Genomic DNA, 21333 nt, shown 5'->3' with positions numbered 1-21333 from the left:
ATGCAGGTTAGTACATTCTAAAGCATCAAGACTTGCAAAGCACTAAACAAATTCAAAAAGTAATAAGCAATTAATTAACAAATAAAAAATAGAAGGAAGCAGAGAAGACCTGCACCTAAAGCACCAAGACTTACAAAGCACTAAACACAGCACAAAAAGTAATAAGCATTCAATAAAAAATAAAGAACTGAAGTAAATAATTCAATTAACAAATAAAGAACTGAAGTAAATCCTACCGTCAACTAAATTCGGCAGCGGCCGGCCTGTGCGGGAGGCCATTCGGCCTGGGATAGGGGCGGCAAGACGCACACCGGGAGGCTAGGCTGAACGCGGCATCTTTGAACAGGGAGGGAGGGAGGGAGAGGCTGAAGGCGGCATCGGTGAAGGGGGTGGGAGGGGTGGGGGAAGAGAGAGATCCACAGCGGCATCGGTGAAGGGGGCGGGGGGGAAGAGAGATCCACAGCGGGCCCGCCCCGACTGGGGCGGGAGACCATTCAGCCAGGGATAGGGGCGGCGAGCATCAGGTCCGGCTCACAGCCTGCAGGACGCGCTGGGAGGGCGAGGAGCTACTGCGCATGTGCGTAGACTCCTCCGCGCATGTGCATAGACTCCTCCACGCATGCGGACAGCTGCTGGCACTGTTGTCAGCGCAGGACTGTAGCTCCGCCCCCCCCCCCCCCCACTGCACTATAGGACCTGGGACACACAGCAGAGCAGCCAGAATCGTGAGTAAGTTTTTTGGTGCCGTTTTGAGCGCTCAAAGTCGACACATCTCTGGTTAGTGCGCCGGAAAAAGGGGTTGGGGAAATTTGGGCCCATTATTTTACTGAGTACTACTACTTTAGTGATAGTGATTGTATTAAGTTCTTCCCTCCCTTGATTATCCACTATTGGGATGTTTTTAGTGTCTTTTACTGACCGATACAAAATATTTGTTCAACATCTCTGCTATTTCCCTGTTCATTATTAATTCCCCAGTCTCATCCTCTAGGGGACCAACATTTACTTTAGCCACTCTTTTCCTTTTTATGTACCTGTAGAAACTCTTACTATCTTTTTATATATTTCGTGCTAGTTTACTTTCATCATCTATCTTCCCTCTCTATCATTTTTTTTAGTCGTTCTTTGCTGGCTTTTAAAAGTTTCTCAATCCTCTGGCCTTCCACTAGTCTTGGCCACATTGTATGCCCTTGTTTTCAATTTGATACCTTCCCTTATCGAATGCCTTCTGAAAATCCAAAAACATCACTGCACTGGTCCCCCTTTATCTATTCTAATAGTTCCAACCGCAGAAAAACTCTTAACAGATGTGTGAAACATGATTTCCCTTTCATGAGGCCATTAAAAAAAAAATGCAAACCAGGCATTAGGGTTAATTTCTAGAGGGACAGCATTGAAAAGTAGAGAAGTTATGCTAAACTTGTATCGAACCGTGGTTAGACCACACCTGGAGTACTGTGTACAATTCTGGTCGCCTTATTATAAAATTGATAGAGGCACTGGAGAGGATGCAAAAATGATTTAGAAGGATGACATCAGAAAAGCAAGGTTCTGTTAGGAGAGGATGAACAGGCTGGGTCTCTTTTGAAAAGAGAAGGCCGGGGGATGATCTAATAAACGTCTGAGGACTTCAAAATTATGAAAAGCTTTGATAGAGGAGAACCAGAATGTTTCCACTTGCGGGGAAGAGCAAAACTAGAGGCGATCAATATAAGATAGTCACCAAGAAATCAAATACATAATTCAGAAGAAACTTGTTTACGCAAAGAGTGGTGACAATGTGGAACTCGCTACCACAGGAAGTGGTTGAAGCAGATAGTATAGATGCATTTAAAGAAAGGCTAGATAAGCATGTGAGGGAGAAGGGAATAGAGGGTTATACTGATAAAATTAGATAAGCAAAGACTGGAGGAGGCTCTCGTGGAGCATTATCGCTGAATGCCTGTTTCTCTGCTGTGTATCCTATGTAAAACTTTGCTGTGTGCAAATTGGCTGCTATGCTGACCAGCAAAACAATTGCTGCACTTCAAAGAGTTATCCATTGGCTATAAAGTGCTTTGCGATGTCTTGAATTACCATGCTTTGGATTTATTACACATTTGTGAAGCAATACAGAGCAGATGGAACTGTACTTTTCCAAGATTATTTATACAGTTCATCTGTGTACCAGGTCTTTGTTTTATTTTAAATTATGTAAACCAGGCACTATTTGAGTTGTGAACACATCTGATGAAATTATTCCGCAACGTATCAAATAGTTTTTGGGAAAAAAAGCAGTCAGCGTACCTTACCAAATATTGTGACAGATTTGTCTTTGAATGTGCTTCTTTTAAGTCACTGTTTGGCATAACACAAGGATTTTTCCATTTCTGTGTTCCAGGATGCATTTATTCAAATTGTTCGTTATGAGGGTCTAAAGTCACTCTGGAGTGGACTTCCTCCAACATTGTAAGATTATTAAAATACTGCTGTCATAAAATTAGAGACTTTCAATCTTGACATGTAAAGCTGCATTTAAAAAGCAATAGAATATTAAACATGTCTTTAAGTGTGCTTCAGCGGTGTCGTAAAAAGTCACAATTTGTGAGGAACTAAATTGCATCATATTTTAGAAACTGTTGGTAGATGTCTGTTTTAAAAGACAAACATTTAAAATGACTAAAACAAAAGCAGAAAAAGATAGAAGTACATAAGAGGTACAGGTTCACAGAACATTAAAAGCAGCACCTTAGGTTGACATGGCTATTAAAATCTTGGTTTTATCTCAAGGGATATAGAATATAAAAGTCAAGAGGTAATGATGAGCCCATATGCAACCTTAGAATGACCTCCAGTTGGAGTGCTGTGTGCAGTGTTGGGCTCCACACTATAGTAAGTATATTGAGGCATTAGAATGGGTACAATGCAGATTGAGTAGAATGTTGCCCACTATGAGGAAATGCAAAAGTGAAGAAAGATTTCAAAAATTGGGTGTTTATTAGAACTTCGCAGATTATGGGACAATATAATAGAAGTGTTTAAAATTCTGAAACAATGGGACAGGGTAGATAGAAACAGACTCTCTGATCGTTGAGAGATCAAGAACAAAGAGCCATAGATGCAGCAAGAAATAGATAGAAGCATGAATAACCTGGAAATCAAGTATGAAATTGAAACGGTCTTCGAAACAAAATTTACATTGGAAATTTCAACTTCGGTGGGGATATAGAACGGGTGATGTTGGATCGACTGCTCATTGTACTCCCTGCCCAACTTCAATGAAAAGGAAAATCAGGTGGAGTGTATAATGAATGGCCAATCTGATATCGCCCATTTTACATCTCCACCGTAGTTCTGCCTATAAGATGTCCCGCAAGCATCTGTGTTGGGGCCTCAAATATTTATTAACGACTCATGATGGGATAGAAAGCCACATATCCAAGTTTGCCAATGACACAAAGATAGGTGGCATTGTAAGCAGTGTAGATGGAAGCATAAAATTACAAAGAAATATTAATAGATTAAGTGAATGGGGAAAAACCCGTGGCAAATCGATTTCAGTGTAAGCAAATGTGAGATCATCCATTTTGGATCTAAAAAGGATAGAACAGAGTAGTTTTTAAATGGCGAAAAGCTAGAAATAGTGGCGGTCCAAAGAGACTCTGGGTCCAGGTACATAGGTCATTAAAATGTCATGGACAGGTACAGAATATAATCAAAAAGGCTAGTGGAATGCTGGGCTTTATATGTAGAGGACTAGAATACAAGGGAGTAAAAGTTATGTTATGGCTATACAAACCCTGGTTAGACCACACCTGGAGTACTGTGAGCAGTTCTGGGCACCACACCATAGGAAAACTATATTGGCCTTGGAGGGAGTGGAGCGTAGATTTATCAAAATGATACATGGCCTCCAAGAATTACATTACAAGGAGTGATTACACAAAATAGGGTTGGTATTCCCGGAAATTTAGATGGTTATGGGGTAATTTGTTTGAAGTTTTCAAGATATTAAGGGGAACTGATAGAGTAGATAGAAATTATTTCCATTGATTTGGGGAGTCTAGGACTAGGGGATATAGTCTAAAAATTAGACCCAGGCCTTTCAGAAGTGAAGTTAGGAAACACTTAAAAACACACACAAAGGGTGGTCGCAGTTTGGAACTCTTTCGCAAATGGCAATTGATGCTAGGTCAGTTGTTACTTTTAAATCTGATGGATTTTTGATAACCAATGGTATTAATGGATATGGGATAAAGCCGGGTATATGGAGTTGGCTAACAAATCAGCCATGATCTCATTAAATGGCAGAACAGGCTCGATGGGCTAAATGGCCCTCCATGTTCCTAGTATAGCAGGTCCACCAGCTCCAAAAAGAAAGAGAGCAGGTCAGCCAGGAGATTGCAGTACTGTATTCTAATGGAGGTCTCACCACCCAAAATACTATAACTTGTCTTGCCCCTCCCCATTTTAAATACCTACTTCAAAAATAAAGCCATGATTTATCTGGGTAAACATGGCAATTAGTTTAATGTTGGTGGTGGGGGAAGCTTTTAGAAACAATAATCCAGGAGAAAATTAAGAACCATGTGGACAAGAATGGACTAATAAAGCAGAGCCAGCGTGGATTTGTTAAGAACAAATCGTATTTGACTGACAATGAGTTTTTTGATGAGGTAACAGAGAAGGTGGATGAGGGCAATGCAATTGATGTTTATATGGACTTTCAAAAGGCATTTGATAAAGTGCCACATAAAAGGCTTGACAAAATTGAAGCCCCTGGGATAAAAGGAATAGTAGCAGCATGGGTACAGAATTGAATACGAGATAGAAAACAGAGTGTTGTGGTGAATGGCTGTTTTTCGGACTGGAGGGAGGTATACAGTGGTGTTCACCAGGGTTCAGTACTAGGACCACCGCTGTTTTTGATATAGATTAATGAGTTGGACTTGGGGGTACACGGCACAATTTTGAAATTTGCAGATGAAATGAAACTTGGAATTATAGTAAGCAGTGAGGAAGATTGTATTAGACTTTAAGAGGACATAGACAAGCTGGTGGAATGGGCAGACACGTGGCAGATGCACTTCAATGCAGAAAAGTGTCAAATAATGCATTTTGGTGGTAAGAATGAGGAGAGATGATACAAGCTAAGGGTTGCAAGGAAGGTTCACTAGATTGATCCCTGGGATGAGAGGATTGCCCTTTTGAGGCGAGATCGAGTAGATTGGGCCGATACTCTGGAATTTAGAAGAATGAGAGATGATCTCATTTAAACATAAGATTCTGTGGCAGTTGACAGAGTAGATGTTTTCCGTGGCTGGAGAGTCTAGAACTAGGGGACATAGTCTCCGGATAAGTGGTCGGCTATTTAAGACTGAGATGAGGAGGAATTTCTTCACTTCGAGAGTTGTGAATCTTTGGAATTCACTGCCCCAAAGGGCTGTGGATGCTGAGTCATTGAGTATATGCAAGGCTGAGATAGATAGATTTTTGGACTCTTGGGGGAAATCAAGAGATATGGGGATCAGATGGGAAAGTGGAGTTGAGATCGAAGATCAGCCGTGATCTTATTGAATGGCAGAGCAGTTTCGAAGGGCTATATGGCCTACTTCTGCGACTAATTCTTGTGTTAAGAACAGAGATCCTTGGGGTGTTTGTGCACCAAACTTTGGCGGCAGGGCAGGTTAACAAGCAGTTAATAAACCAAATGGTATCCTGGGATTTATAAATAGAGGCATAGAGTACAACAGTCAGGAAGTTTATGCTAAACATATATAATACACTAGTTCGACTCCAGCTGGAGTACTGTATCCAATTCTGGGCACCATACTTAAGGGAAGACGTGAAGGCTTTACAGGGGGTACAGAAGAGATTTACTGGAATGGTTCCAAGGATGAGGGATTACAGGAGAAACTGGGGTGGTTCTTCTTGGAGCAGAGAAGACTAAGAGGAGATTTGATAGAGGTGTTGAAAATCATGAAGGGTTTAGATAGAGTAAATAAAAATAAATTGTTTCCAATGACTGAAGAGTTGATAATGAGAGGGCACAAATTTAAGCTGATTGGCAAAAGAACCAGAGGTGACATGAGAAAAAACTTTTTTATGCAAGTGGTTAGGATTTGCACTGCCTGATCGGGTAGTGGAAACCGATTCAATAGTGGCTTGCAAAAGGGAATTGGTTAAAAAATATTGCAGGGATATGAGGAAAGAGCAGGGGAATGGGACGAACTGGATTGCTCTTCGAAAGAGCCAGAGCAGATTTGATGTGCCAAATGTGTCCTTTGCTATTATTCTATGGGGCTAAAAATTCGCTGACCTTGCAACCTGTTTTTCGGCGAAATGTTGCCGTTCTTGGCGAAAAAGTCTTGAGCCGGCGCTTTTCATATACCGCTGGAGAGAGGAGCGCCGCCATGCAAGATTCAAAATACCGCTTTCGCCAAAAATTTAGCTCTGAGCGCACCTGTATTTAGGACAAAAAAAAAACACCAAGGAAAAGGCTGCATTGCAGCCCTTGGACCAGTGGTAAGTATGAAGACCTGCAAAAAAAAAAAAGGTGTTAAAGTTTTTATTTTTTAATTCTTCTGCAGCGTTTTGCTTGTTAAGTGTTGTGAATGTTTTGTGATTTTTTTTGTTCATTGCAATTTATTTTTAGGTGTTTTTCCCTCCTCCCTAGGCCCAACTGGCAGCAGTATCGGCCTCAGTAAAGTTGCCGAGGATCGCGGTTTGCGCCACGAATCCTCATGCAACGCCAATTTTTACTGCTGCGCAAATTGAAGCTCAAATTTACTGCCTCATAGCCATACCGTTGCCATAACGATAATTTGGGTGAAAAAATACAATTATGACCGAGAATCGAATTTCTAGTCCTATGAATGCAAATACTTGAGAGAAATGTTGGTTGATTTGATTTGTTAGCAATTTTGCTGCAATTTGATTTTTTTTTAACTCGCTGCATCTGATACTGGATCTTAGTCCTGCTATCTTCTGGTCATCAAACCTGCTACCTTAATCAGTCTAAAGCATTTGAGCTATCTTTGTCTTCCCTCATAATCCTTGTAGACCAAGCAAAAGTACTTTGTGAAAAAGCTGTCTTCCTCTTCCCCCAACAGACATACTTGATCCCTGGCCAAAACTGTCTCTCTTAACTTCCACCTATCCAACCTTATTTAACCTGATGGTACAATTGCCAGTTATCCGAAACACAAAAGTTATATTTTTGGATGGTGTTTCTCTTCCAATTCTAATCTCAGTGATCTTAATAAAGAACCTGTTCCTGTTGCTTCTTTCTATTCAGCCATTTTTATCCCTGCCATGTCTGTTAGATACTTAATTCTCTGGACTCCAGTAAGACTTCTTGTCCTAATTGATATTCTTACCATCATCCTCAAGATGTCACCAAATTTACACTTCACCTATGTTGTCTCTCTTAATCTCTCCTGTTCTCTTATTACCTTTCTTCATCCTATCTCTAAGAAAGTTGAACTCTCTTGCCTCTTAAATTGGATATTTATGTATTTTTCTAAAGTTTTGGAAGCTGCTGATAACACCTTGAAAGTTCTGCTTAATCCATGATCACCAGTGCAGTTTCTGATATCTTTTCACTGGCAATCTTGTTGCCTTCATTATGCACTTCAGAAACTCCACTGTTGAACATTTGTTGAATTATTTATCATTGCCTTGCACATCTCTAAAACCTTTAGAAAATAAGAAATAGGAGCAGCAGAAGGCCATTTGCCCCCTCGAGCCTGCTCCACCATTCAATAAGATCATGGCTGATCTGATCCTGGCCTCAACTCCACTTCCACGCCCGCTCCCCATAACCCTTGACTTCCTTATCTTTCAAAAATCTGTCTTATAGCCACCATAAATACATTCAATGACCCAGCCTCCACAGCTCTCTGAGGCAGAGAGTTCCAAAGATTCACGACCCTCTGAGAGAAGAAATTCTTCCTCTTTTCCGTTTTAAATGGGCAACCCCTTTTCTGAAACTATGCCCCCTAGTTCTAGATTCCCCCACGAGGGGAAACATCCTCTCTGCATCTACTTGTCAAACCCCCTCAGAATCTTATATTTCAATAAGATCACCTCTAAGTCTTCTAAACTCCAATGAGTATAGACCCAACCTGCTCAACTTTTCTTCATATGACAACTACTTCATCTCAGTAATCAACATAAGAACATAAGAATTAGGAACAGGAGTAGGCCATCTAGCCCCTCGAGCCTGCTCTGCCATTCAAAAAGATCATGGCTGATCTGGCCGTGGATTCAGCTCCACTTACCCGCCCGCTCCCCATAACCCTTAATTCCCTTATTGGTTAAAAATTTATCTATCTGTGATTTGAATACATTCAATGAGCTAGCCTCAACTGCTTCCTTGGGCAGAGAATTCCACAGATTCACAACCCTCTGGGAGAAGAAATTCCTTCTCAACACGGTTTTAAATTGGCTCCCCCATATTTTGAGGCTGTGCCCCCTAGTTCGAGTCTCCCCGACCAGTGAAAAAAAACCCTCTGCCTCTATCTTGTCTATCCCTTTCATTATTTTAAATGTTTCTATAAGATCACCCCTCATCCTTCTGAACTCCAACGAGTAACGACCCAGTCTACTCAATCTATCATCATAAGGTAACCCCCTCATCTCCTGAATCAGCCTAGTGAATCGTCTCTGTACCCCCTCCAAGGCTAGTATATCCTTCCTTTAGTAAGGTGACCAAAACTGCACGCAGTACTCCAGGTGTTAAACTATACAGATGTCAACCTCGTGAACCTTCCCTGAACAGCCTCCAGTGCAAGTATATCCTTCCTTAAATAAGGAGACCAAAACTGTATGCAGTACTCTAGGTGTGGTCTTACCAACGCCCTGTACAGTTGTAGCAGGACTTCCTGACTTTTATACTCCATCCCCCTTGCAATAAAGGCCAACATTGCATTTGCCTTCCTAATTACTTGCTGTACCTGCATACTAACCTTTTGTGTTTCATGTACAAGGACCCCCATATCCCTCTGTACCACTGCATTTTGTAATCTCTCACCATTTAAATAATAATTAGCGCTTTTATTTTTGCTACCAAAGTGGATAACTTCACATTTTCCTACATTATACTCCATCTGCCAAATGTTTGCCCACTCACTTAGCCTGTCGATATCCCTTTGTAGATTGTGTCCTCCTCACAACTTGCTTTCCCACCTATCTTTGTATTAGCAAATTTGGCTACATTACACTCGGACCCTTCATCCAAGTCATTAATATAAATTGTAAATAGTTGAGGCCCCAGCACTGATCCCTGTGGCACCCCACTAGTTGCAGTTTGCCAAGGTCTGAAACTTTGATCGAGTTCTAAACAAACTATTATATTGTTTCCCTTGAAAGCTGTAATAATGGCTAAATAGTTTCCTCACAAGTAGGTCCATCTGGGCTGTAATTAATGAATCGTCCTGATTCTTTGTCCCATTTAACTTGAGAGTTCCCAATGAATCTGCCGCCTTCCCCATGCTCTCCCCGCCACATATCAATGACCTCCACTCGTCATCTAACTCTATCCACACTTGATACTTATTCCACTCTTCATTTATCGACTTCTTTCAGGTTTCACACTGTCAATGCATCCAACCTCGAAACATGACAGTGTAATGGCTGAATTGCTACATCCTGATCTCCATGCTTTTTGGGAAAATTACATTTCCTACATCACCACAGTGATTGCACTTCAAAAGTACTTCATTGGCTGTAGGTCATGAAAGGTGCTATATAAATGCAAGTCTTTTTCTTTTTCTTTTTCTTGTAGTTCTTCAAGAACAGGTTCTTCATGTGTCTCAAGCCTTAACCAACACCTGCCACCTTATGGCTCTTATCTTTCGACTCTTCATCTATTAATATTCTTGTCAATTTTCCCTGAACTCAAATAGTACTCTCAAATATCCTAAGAAACATTTCTTTCATTCTAATCACTCCTTCTCCCTCAACAACTCTAAGGCTTTGAAATTGTATGCTATCCATTCCCCGCTTTCCCCCATCGGCCCGCTATTTCCTCACGCCATTCCCATTCGCCGGATTGCTCCTTCCACCACACTTCTTGATGATAATGACGCCCGAGGCCCAATATTGGGGTCTCCTTGGACCTCACCATTCTGGTGCAGGGATTGTACCCTGTTCTCCACCGCGTGCTGAAAGACACGGCCGAATTTCTGAACCGAAGTCTCCAGAAAGTCTACTAGGTGACGCACCTCCCTCTCTATGCTGTTGCTTAAATATAAATAGGTAGTTAAAATCTGCCCCACACGCACGCTCCCTGGTGATCTGTTGGTCACAAACCACCAACTCGCAGAACCAACTAATCAAGTTTATTTTCCCTTTTCTACAAATCAGAAAGCAGCAAAACCAACCAATCCATTTTTCCATTTTTTTTTTAAAGATTTTTTTTGGTCACCATATTGTTTGCTCAGCTCGCCAGCTATATTTAGGTTTTTTTAAATCACAGTTTATTAACAAACACACTTAAAACTTTTAAATTAATTAAATTCTATTAGAAATCCATCCAATAAATTTTGCCGTCAAACGTTTGCTACTTTCCTGGCACATTGTTCAGAGACCCCTCTGTCCCTGTTCTGTAACCCACTCTGATCCTCCTATAGAAGGATCATAGTTGTCAGTGTTTGTGGTACAACTGTTATTTGTCCTGTACAGCTACTATGATTACTCTCACTGTAGCTGCTCCAGCTGTATTTACTGTGTGTGTCTAGAATGGCTTTGGTCACTTTTCTGCTTCCAGGTGGCTCAATTACTGCTAGCTCATCCCAGAGCTCCTCAGCTGGTGGTGTCAACCTCTAACTGCTGCCAAACCCAAGACACTCCCAGTATTCTCAAACGTTCCTCTTTCACCCACCTTCACAATAGTTCTCCCATGTCCTAGTCCACCACTTTCCCCATGCCCCTCAACATCAGCATCACCTTCTTACATAGTAGTGGCCTGAACTTGTACCCCAGCTTCTTCCACGCCACTTGTCATTTCTTCATCCAACCCTCATTCCACACAACAATCCCAGGCCCCACCACCCCTTGCTTCCTCCCAACTGTTGTGCAGCCTCCACCCTCTATTACTTGGGTAAGTTCCACTATCTTCCAGATAGCTTGGTCTCTGCATGACCTTGGTAACAAACTCCAACTCAGATGACTCTCATTTAAGTCCTTTACATTTTTTTGGCCATCAGCCTGATAGACAAATTGTTTTATTTACTGTGCATTCTTTAAAAAAAATCAATCAACATTTTCAGCAATTCAAACTCAGATTTTAAACTGAAAAGGATTTATTGCTTGTCTGTATGTGTTTTTCTTTTTATCGTTATTCTAATGACTTCAACAACTCCCTATCTTTGAAAACACTTTCTACAGTGAGATTTTTGTAAATCTTATTCTGAGTTTTTTTGGGGGTCCTTTACAACCAATATAAATCATTGACAATTCTTAACAGTTTCAGTTTTAAAAATCTTTTGTTATCTACTTTAAAATTGTAAAAATTAATTTAATACCTGCAGTATTAATGACTAATAATTTGATGTTTAGAGTAAAAAGCGTCATTTAATAAAGGGGATTTTTAAAGGCAACTATAATTTACTAATGTATGGTATAGAATGTGCATGGCATATGCAGTTGATGCATTTCCAATCCTGAAAAGTAATGGACCGGAATTTGCGGTGGGTAATAGCAGCTAACTAACAGCAGTTGCCATTATTACCCCTTTGAAACTGACCGCAACTTCAGAATGTAGTGCATGCGCATTTAAATGTGGAAATCCTGAAGTTGCAGTCAGTCATTCACTGCTATGACACTGTCTGTGTTCGTGAAGTTTGTTCATGATATTTCAGGTTCTACCTTATCCCCATGTGAGAGCCCTAGTCTTTATTTCGCTCTCGCTAATGCTTTTTAAAAAGTCTGGATAAAAGCAGCTTCTCATTTCCTGGTTCTCTATCTGAGAATTCTGCAATGTGATTGGCTGCTTCGACAGCTTGTTAAAGTCACAGCAGCGTCGCACTAAGGAATTCCTACTACAGAGGGGCCGAAATCACTTGAACATCGAAAAAGGCGGGCAGCTTTCTTTGGGGCCAGTGGTAAACGCCAGTGACCGCAAATTCTGGGCCCTGAAAATTTAAGCCTTAGAAGAATTCTTTTGCTGTTTTAATATATTTACTGTGTTTCTTGAATAATTAAAAAAAATATATTTACACTGTTGGAGGATGGTTTTTATTTATGATTAAATGTTCTGTCTATTCCTCAAAATCAATATGGTTCTTGAAACGTTGAGGTTTAAATGTCCATAATTTTACTAAACATACAGTCCATGCAATAGTACCTTGGCAAACATTTCAAATATAGTACCTACAACTACACCTGATGGTTGGAGGCTCAAATGCGTTATAGTTCTAAGCTATTCAGGTTAATCAAACTCTTCGAATCCCAATTTACTATTGCTATTTTCCACTTTTATACTTTCTCTTACCTCTACTACATGTCCATCAGCATGTCTCCATATGGCATTACATTATGGCATCAAAAGGTAATAATTCCATATAAGGAGTAATTAATCACCTTGTAAGAGAATTCAAATCTGACACCAAATCTAGTTTGCAACTTAATCCCATTTATAGTGCTCAACCAAGTTTTTGACACACAATCGGGGGAATTTTTCAGGGAGTCAGCGGGCGCATTTGGTCGCGGGTAGGTTGGGAAAATGTTTTTTTGTGACACAGGGTCAAGACCCTGTCAACCCACTGTCATCGCCTTTCCCAAATATCGGGTCTGTCAGCACTTAACAGACCTGACACGCAGCGGCAGGGAAAGCAATTGAGCCAATTATTGGCTTGTTTAGAAGACCTTAACAGTGATATTTTACTCACCTTTTAACTTTACCAGGTCGCCCACGGATTTCACGCTGCTCCTGGACCCTGTCTGTTCATCTGAGGCAGAGGTTGAGTGGCCATTGAAGCAAATGATTAGCAACAGTGTTATAACTTTTATAAAACCTCACAATTTATACCTGTACACTTTGTAAACCCAGCGATTCTTTGGTTTCTCACCTTGGAAGACAGATTGTGCTTTATGCAGGCTGCACTTCTTTGTAGCAAACTCTCCAGCCAGGCTACCTCATTGCAGCTCTCTCACCTTTGACAGAGTTCTTTTGTCATCTCACCTTCAGCTGGTATTTACTCCATCAGGATGGAAACCATTTACACTCTGTCACCTTGGCCCTCAGAATCTGACTACGATGAACCCCAACACCAGCTTCACAAGGCACACCAGCAGCACAAACAACAACACCAATCTTCACGGCAATCAATTGATGCTGCACAGGACACGGCATCAGCACCTGACCACATTGCTGCCCAGAAGGCCAGGGATGGCCTCACCATGCCAGAATTACTTCATTTGACGTTGTACACCCTGGCTGCTACATGATGCGCCAAGTTGGCACCACCCCACATCAATACCATAAAGCATCCCTACAATCCCAAGGCCATTCCTTTCACGCATCATGATTGCGGAGGGTACCGTTATATTTCACCAGTCACTGCAACTCACTAAGCCATTTCTTCACAAGATCTGTCCAAGAACGCAGTGTTGAAAATAAAGGTTTCAGTGTTTGACACCACATTAACAGAAACTTTACATGAACATTGCAAAAAAAAACACCCAAGTGCCTACCCTTGTGTGTTGTTAGTTGGTATGATTGGACTTGGATGGCTAATGAGATGGGGAAGTGATGATGTAGATAGAGAGGGATGGGTGGAGATGGAAAGTAAGTTGGTGTGAATATGGCTGTGCAGGAGTAGCGTAAGGAAGGCAGAGCAATGAGGATGCGATGAGTGGCACAGCAGGATGAGGTTGAATGTGGCTTGGCAGTAACATTTCGTGATGTGATCTGAGATCATTTGAGAGGTTTGCGCTACTGCAGCCTGGTCATCCTGACGAAATCCCTGCTTGTGCCCTTCTGTGCAATGTGCAACCAGGCGGCGTTGGTCTCCTGGGGAGGTCTCTTCTCTCCATGGGATGGGAAGAGAACCTCTCTGCGTGCTCCATAAGCATATAGAGGGAGTCATGGGAGAGCCTGGGTGCAGCCATGCATCTCTGTCAATGTTTGCAGCATCTCCGTGCTGTCGAACACTGACAACATAACTGTCAAGGAAACCGGCTGATGACGAGTCATCAAATGATGTCATCAGACCCCCTTCCTTCAATTAGTTGGGAAACATGCTGGATGGGCTTAATAAGCCCAATCAACGTAAAATCATTTTGGACAGCGGGCTGGAGGCAGCAGTGGGGTCGGGACCCGCCACCAACTTCGCCCACCGAGGTAGGGGAAATCGCGGCCTATGTCTCTATGCAGTAGACATACAGCAAAAGAAACATAAGAACATAAGAAATAGGAGCAGGAGTAGGCCATTTTGCCCCTCCAGTCTGCTCCGCCATTCAGTGAGTCCATGATCAGATCAGCCATGGTCTTATTGAATGGCGGAGCAGGCTCGAGGGGCCGTATGGCCTACTCCTGTTCCTATTTCTTATGTTTTTATGGCTGATCTGATCATGGACTCAGCTCCCCTGCCCCCTCACCAGAACCCTTTCCTCCCTTATCACTCAAAGTTCTGTCTATCACCGCCTTAAATTTATTCAATGATCCAGCCTCCACAGCTCTCGGGCAGAGAATTCCATAGATTTACAACCCTCAGAGAAAAAATTCCTCCTCATCTCAGTGTTAAATAGGCGGCCCCTTATTCTAAGACTATGTCCCCTAGTTTTAGTTTCCTCTATGAGTGAGTGGAAATATCCTCTCTGCATACACCTTGTTCAGCCCCCTCATTATCATAAGTTTCAATAAGATCACCTCTCATTCTTCTGAGCTCCAATGTATATAGGCTCAACCTGCCTTCATCAGTCAACCCCCTCATCTCTCATCTCCGGAATCAACCTAGTGAACCTTCTCTGAACTGCCAATGCAAGTATATCCTTCCTTTAAATACGGAAACCAAAACTGTACACAATACTCCAGGTGTGGCCTCACCAATACCCTGTACAGTTGTAGCAGGACTTCTCTGCTTTTATACTCTCTCCTCCTTGCAATAAAGGCCAACATTCCATTTGCCTTCCTGATTACTTGCTGTACCTGCAGACTAACTTTTTGTGTTTTCATGCACAAGGACCCCCAGGTCTCTCTGTACTGCAGCACTTTGCAATTTTTCTCCATTTAAATTATAATTTGCTTTTCTATTATTTCTGTCAAAGTGGATAACCTCACATTTTCCCACATTATACTCCATTTGATAAATTTTTGCCCACTCACTTAGCCTGTCTATATCCCTTTGCAGATTTCTTGTGACCTCATAATTTGCTTTCCCACCCATCTTTGTATCATCAGCAAACTTGGCAACATTACACTCTGTCCTTTCATATAAGTCATTAATATAGATTGTAAATAGTTGAGGCCCCAGCACCGATCCCTGCGGCACCCCACTAGTCACTGTTTGCCAATCGGAAAATGACCCATTTATCCCGACTTTCTGTTTTCTGTTAGTTAGCCAATCCTCTATCCATGCTAATATATTACCCTCAACCCCGTGAATTTTTATCTTGTGCGTTAAACTCTTTTGTGGCACCTTATCGAATGCCTTCTGGAAATCCAAAAACACCATATCCACTGGTTGCCCCTTATCCACCCTGCTCGTTACATCCTCAAAGAACTCCAGTAAATTTGTCAAACATGATTTCCCTTTCATAAAATCATGCTTTGAATCATGCTTTTCCAAATGTTCCGCTACTGCTTCCTTAATAATAGACTCCAGCATTTTCCCAATGACAGATGTTAGGCTAACTGGTCTATAATTTACTGCTTTTTGCCTGCCTCCTTTTTTAAATAGCGGCGTTACATTTGTGGTTTTCCAATCTGCTGGAACCGCCCCAGATTCCAGGGAATTTTGGTAGATTACAACCAATGCATCCACTATCTCTGCAGCCACCTCTTTTAAGACCCTAGGATGTAAGCCATCAGGTCCAGGGGACTTGTCCGCCTTTAGTCCCATTATTTTACCTAGTACTACTTCATTAGTGATAGTGATTGTATTAAGTTCCTCCCTACTCATGGCTGGCCTCCCACATTCTGTACTACGTAAACTTGGGGTCATCCAAAACTCAGCAGCCCGTGTCCTAACTCGCACCAAGTCACGATCACCCATCACCTTTGTGCTTTCTGACCTACATTGGCTTTCCAAACAACGCTTTGATTTCAAAATTCTCATCCTCGTTTACAAATCACTCTATGGCCTTGCCCCTCCCTATCTCTGTAATTGTTTTCAGCCTCACAACCCCACAAGATGTTTGCATTTCTCAAATTCTGCCCTCTTGAACATGCCTCATTATAACTGCTAACAATCAGTGGCGGTGCCTTCAGCTGCTTGGCCCCTAAGCTCTGGAACTCCCTGCCTAAACCTCTCTACCTCTCTTTCATCCTTTAAAACGCTCCTTAAAGCCAGCCTCTCTAACCAAGCTTTTGATCATCTGCCTTAATTTCTTCTTTTGTGACTCGGTGTTACATTTATCTGTTTTGTCTAACACTGCTGTGAAGTGTCTTGGGATGTTTTGCTACGTTAAAGGCGCTATATAAATAAATTATTATTTTCAAATCCCTTCGTGGTCTCCCCCTTCCCTATCTCTCTAATATTCTCCAGCTCCACAACCCCAGATGTCCGCGCTTCTCTAATTCTGCCCTCTTGAGCATCCCTGATTATAATCGCTTAACCATTGGTGGCCGTGCCTTCTGTTGCTTCGGCCCCAAGCTCTGGAACTCCCTGCCTAAACCTCTCCACCTCTCTACCTCTGTCCTCCTTCATGACGCACCTTAAAACCTGTCTCTTTGACCAAGCTTTTGGTCAGCTGTGTGAATTTCTACTTATGCGGCTCAGTGTCAAATTTTTTATCTCATAATACTCTTGTGAAGCGCCTTAGTATGGTTCACTGTGTTAAAGGCACTATATAAATACAAGTTGTTGTTGATGAGAACTCAACAGGCACAAATCTCACATCCTGCACCTCAGCAGAGAATAAACAGCATAGCTATTCTAACTGCAGTACAAATCTATAAGCTATCTAAGTAAAATAAAGCAAAAACCTTAATCGTATAAGTTTAAACAGAATCCTAATCCTATGTTAATGTTTACACGAATAGGGTATCTTGCAGTTCCCTTCTTTGAGGGTGAAGAAATCACTTTCTGATCCCTCACTTATGATTTAACAACCCCACCATTTTTAATTGTTCATACTTGAGTTTTAAGCTTATCACTAACCTACGAACCCACCAAACACAAATCAACAAGGCTATAATTGCTATCATCTGGACAATCAAGAACACGTGACAACAGCCTCATCTAAGGTGTTGTACACTTTAAAAAAAAATTATTTCCTGGGATGTGGGTGTCACTGGTAAGTCCAGCATTTATTGCCCATCCCTAATTGCTTTTGAGAAGTTGGTGGTGCAGTTCGTGTGGTGAAGGTACTCCCACAGTGCTGTCGGGTAGAAAGCTCTAGGATTTTGACCCAGCGACGATGAAGGAACGGCAATATACTTTCCAGTCTGGATGGTGTGTAACTTGGAGGGTAAATTGCAGGTGATTGTGTTCTTATGCACCTGCTGCTCTTGTCCTAGGTGGTAGAGGTTGCAGTTTTGTGAGGTGCTGGCAAAGAAGCCTTGGCGAGTTGCTACAGTGCATCTTGCAGCTTATGGTGTGCCGGTGGTGAAGGGAGTGCCAATCAAGCAGCCTACTTTGACCTGGATGGTGTTAGGATTCAAAATTAAAAGGTCTAGAAAGAAGCCTTATGGGTGTCTGTAAATGTTGTCCGTAAACAAATTCAGTGTACTTAATGGTTAATGTAGTAAGTAAAAAAGAAAGCATATTACTTCGAACTTGGTAAATTGATTACAAATTACATAGAGGGATACGAGAGTGTGCTGGTGACAAAAGCCTCCCCAAAGCCTTTCCACCATCTACAAGGCACAAGTCAGGAGTGTGATGGAATACTCTCCACTTGCCTGGATGAGTGCAGCTCTAACAACATGCAAGAAGCTCGATACCTCGCTTTGGGGAGGCTTTTGTCACCAGCACACTCTCGTATCCCTCTATGTAATTTGTAATCAATTTACCAAGTTCTAAGTAATATGCTTTCTTTTTACTTACTACATTAACCATTAAGTACACTGAATTTTTTTACGGACAACATTTACAGACACCCATAAGGCTTCTTTCTAGACCTTTTAATTTTGAATCCTAACACGCACCAATATATTGTCCCCAAATTTATTCATTCTTGCTTTTGTTTTTGTTGGTGTAAGGCAAAATGGTTTGTAAAGCAATATCTTCCTCGCTCCAAACAATGGGCCCAAGTTTCGAGCCGCGCCTAGAACGGCGCAGTCCCGACCTGGACGCCCGTTTTTCACGCCACAAAGTGCGCCTAAAAAAAACTTCCAGATTCTCCAGCTCCCTACAGGTTGTTTGCAGCCAGGCGCAGCGCAGCGGGAGCTGTAGGGGACGGAGCCAGGTCCCTGCGCTGAAAACAGTGCCGGGACCTCTGCACATGCGTTACAGTGGGCACACATATGCAGTAGCTCCAGGCGCCCAAAACTGTGTGGGAGGGGCCGAAGCACGCAGACGAATGGCCTCACTGGGGCTGCGTGAATAAGGCTCCTCCCACGGCCAGCTCCTGCTTCCTCCCGACCCGACTCGACTCCCGCTTCCCGCCCCTGAACCGGACCCGACCCCGACCCGACTCCCGCTTCCCTCGGGCCCGACACCGACCCGACTCCCGCTTCCCCCCCGCCCCCGGACTGGACCCGACCCGACCTGACCTCCCTCCCCCCGACCTGACCGAACCGAACCTACCTCCCTCCCACCACCCCCCCGACCCGCGCTCCCCCCGACCTGACCCAACGCCACCAACCTGTAAATCTGATGCTGGGGACGGGCCCTGCCCAAAGTCTTGGGCCCTGCCTGAAGTCTCGGGCCTGGCCCGTTCTGCCTCCCCCCCTCCCTTCTTCCCCCCCCCCCCCCATCTCCTTCTTCCCCCCCCCCCCCATCTCCTTCTTCCCCCCCCCCCCATCTCCTTCTTCCCCCCCCCCATCTCCTTCTTCCCCCCCCCATCTCCTTCTTCCCCCCCCCATCTCCTCCTTCCCCTCCCCCCATCTCCTCCTTCCCCTCCCCCCATCTCCTCCTTCCCCTCCCCCCATTCTCCTCCTTCCCTCCCCCCATCTCCTCCCCCCCCCATCTCCTCCTTCCCCCCCCCCATCTCCTCCTTCCTCCCCCCCCATCTCCTCCTTCCTCCCCCCCCATCTCCTCCTTCCTCCCCCCCCATCTCTCCTTCCTCCCCCCCCATCTCCTCCTTCCTCCCCCCCCATCTCCTCCTTCCCCCCCCCCATCTCCTCCTTCCTCCCCCCCCATCTCCTCCTTCCTCCCCCCCATCTCCTCCTTCCTCCCCCCCATCTCCTCCTTCCTCCCCCCATCTCCTCCTCCTCCCCCCCATCTCCTCCTTCCTCCCCCCCATCTCCTCCCTTCCTCCCCCCCCATCTCCTCCTTCCTCCCCCCCCATCTCCTCCTTCCTCCCCCCCCATCTCCTCCTTCCTCCCCCCCCATCTCCTCCTTCCCCCCCCCATCTCCTCCTTCCTCCCCCCCCCATCTCCTCCTTCCTCCCCCATCTCCTCCTTCCCCCCCCCATCTCCTCCTTCCCCCCCCATCTCCTCCTTCCTCCCCCCCATCTTCTCCTTCCCCCCCCATCTTCTCCTTCCCCCCCCCCATCTCCTCCTTCCCCCCCCATCTCCTCCTTCCCCCCCCCCATCTCCTCCTTCCCCCCCCCCCATCTCCTCCTTCCCCCCCATCTCCTCCCCCCCCCACTCCTCCTTCCCCCCCCCATCTCCTCCTTCCCCCCCCCATCTCCTCCTTCCCCCCCCCATCTCCTCCTCCCCCCCCCCATCTCCTCCTTCCCCCCCCCATCTCCTCCTTCCCCCCCATCTCCTCCTTCCCCCCCATCTCCTCCTTCCCCCCCCATCTCCTCCTTCCCCCCCATCTCCTTCTTCCCCCCCCCCATCTCCTTCTTCCCCCCCCCCCATCTCCTTCTTTCCCCCCCCCCCATCTCCTTCTTCCCCCCCCCCAGCTCCTTCTTCCCCCCCCCCCCATCTCCTTCTTCCCCCCCCCCATCTCCTTCTTCCCCCCCCCCCATCTCCTTCTTCCCCCCCCCCATCTCCTTCTTCCCCCCCCCCATCTCCTTCTTCCCCCCCCCCATCTCCTTCTTCCCCCCCCATCTCCTTCTTCTCCCCCCCATCTCCTTCTTCTCCCCCCCATCTCCTTCTTCTCCCCCCCATCTCCTTCTTCTCCCCCCCATCTCCTTCTCCTCCCCCCCATCTCCTTCTCCCCCCCCATCTCCTTCTTCCCACCCCCCCATCTCCTTCTTCCCACCCCCCCATCTCCTTCTTCCCCCCCCCCATCTCCTTCTTCCCCCCCCCCCCATCTCCTTCTTCCCCCCCCCCCCCCATCTCCTTCTCCCCCCTCCCCATCTCCTTCTCTCCCCCCCCCATCTCCTTCTTCCCCCCCCCCATCTCCTTCTTCTCTTCTTCCCCCCCCATCTCCTTCTTCCCCCCCCCATCTCCTTCTTCCCCCCCCATCTCCTTCTTCCCCCCCCCCCATCTCCTTCTTCCCCCCCCCATCTCCTTCTTCCCCCCCCCATCTCCTTCTTCCCCCCCCCATCTCCTTCTTCCCCCCCCCCATCTCCTTCTTCCCCCCCCCCATCTCCTTCTTCCCCCCCCCCCCATCTCCTTCTTCCCCCCCCATCTCCTTCTTCCCCCCCCCCCATCTCCTTCTTCCCCCCACCCCCATCTCCTTCTTCCCCCCCCCCATCTCCTTCTTCCCCCCCCCCATCTCCTTTCTCCCCTCCCCCTTCCCTCCCTCTGCTCCCCCCCTTCCCTCCCTCTGCTCCCCCCCTTCCCTCCCTCTGCTCCCTCCCTCTACCCCCTCCCCTCGCTGTCAGAAACAGACACTGACACAGAATGAGAGAGACACACAGAGACAGATAGAGACACTGACAGAGACACACTGGGGGGGGCATCCCGGTGCTGCAGTCGGTAAGTAGAAAATGTTTTATTTATTGATTTAAAAAAAAATTATTTCTTAAATAATTTTTTTTGATTGATTTATTGATGTTTTTATCATTTATTATTGATGATGGCTCTTTATTTGTAAAATTGAAGTGTTTAATGTTTGTAAACTTCCCTTTAAACCCCCCCCCCCCCCATTTCCTACGCCTGATTTGTAACCTATGCCTGATTTTCTA

The 21333-nt window shown here is 44.8% G+C and overlaps 1 protein-coding gene across 1 annotated transcript in view; it reads left to right on the top strand.

Moving 5' to 3' along the window:
- slc25a40 (solute carrier family 25 member 40) overlaps positions 1-21333 on the top strand; it is a 93998-nt gene that overhangs the window by 36298 nt on the left and 36367 nt on the right. Inside the window, exon 5 of the mRNA XM_070881345.1 lies at positions 2381-2448. Within this exon, the coding sequence (XP_070737446.1) occupies positions 2381-2448 (68 nt within the window). The remainder of the gene's footprint in view (positions 1-2380; positions 2449-21333) is intronic.

This window comes from Pristiophorus japonicus, chromosome 5 (genome assembly GCF_044704955.1).
Source record: "Pristiophorus japonicus isolate sPriJap1 chromosome 5, sPriJap1.hap1, whole genome shotgun sequence".
Taxonomy (NCBI): Eukaryota; Metazoa; Chordata; class Chondrichthyes; family Pristiophoridae; genus Pristiophorus; species Pristiophorus japonicus.
Note: the sequence above shows the minus strand (reverse complement) of the source record. Positions and strands in the feature narration are given on the sequence as shown.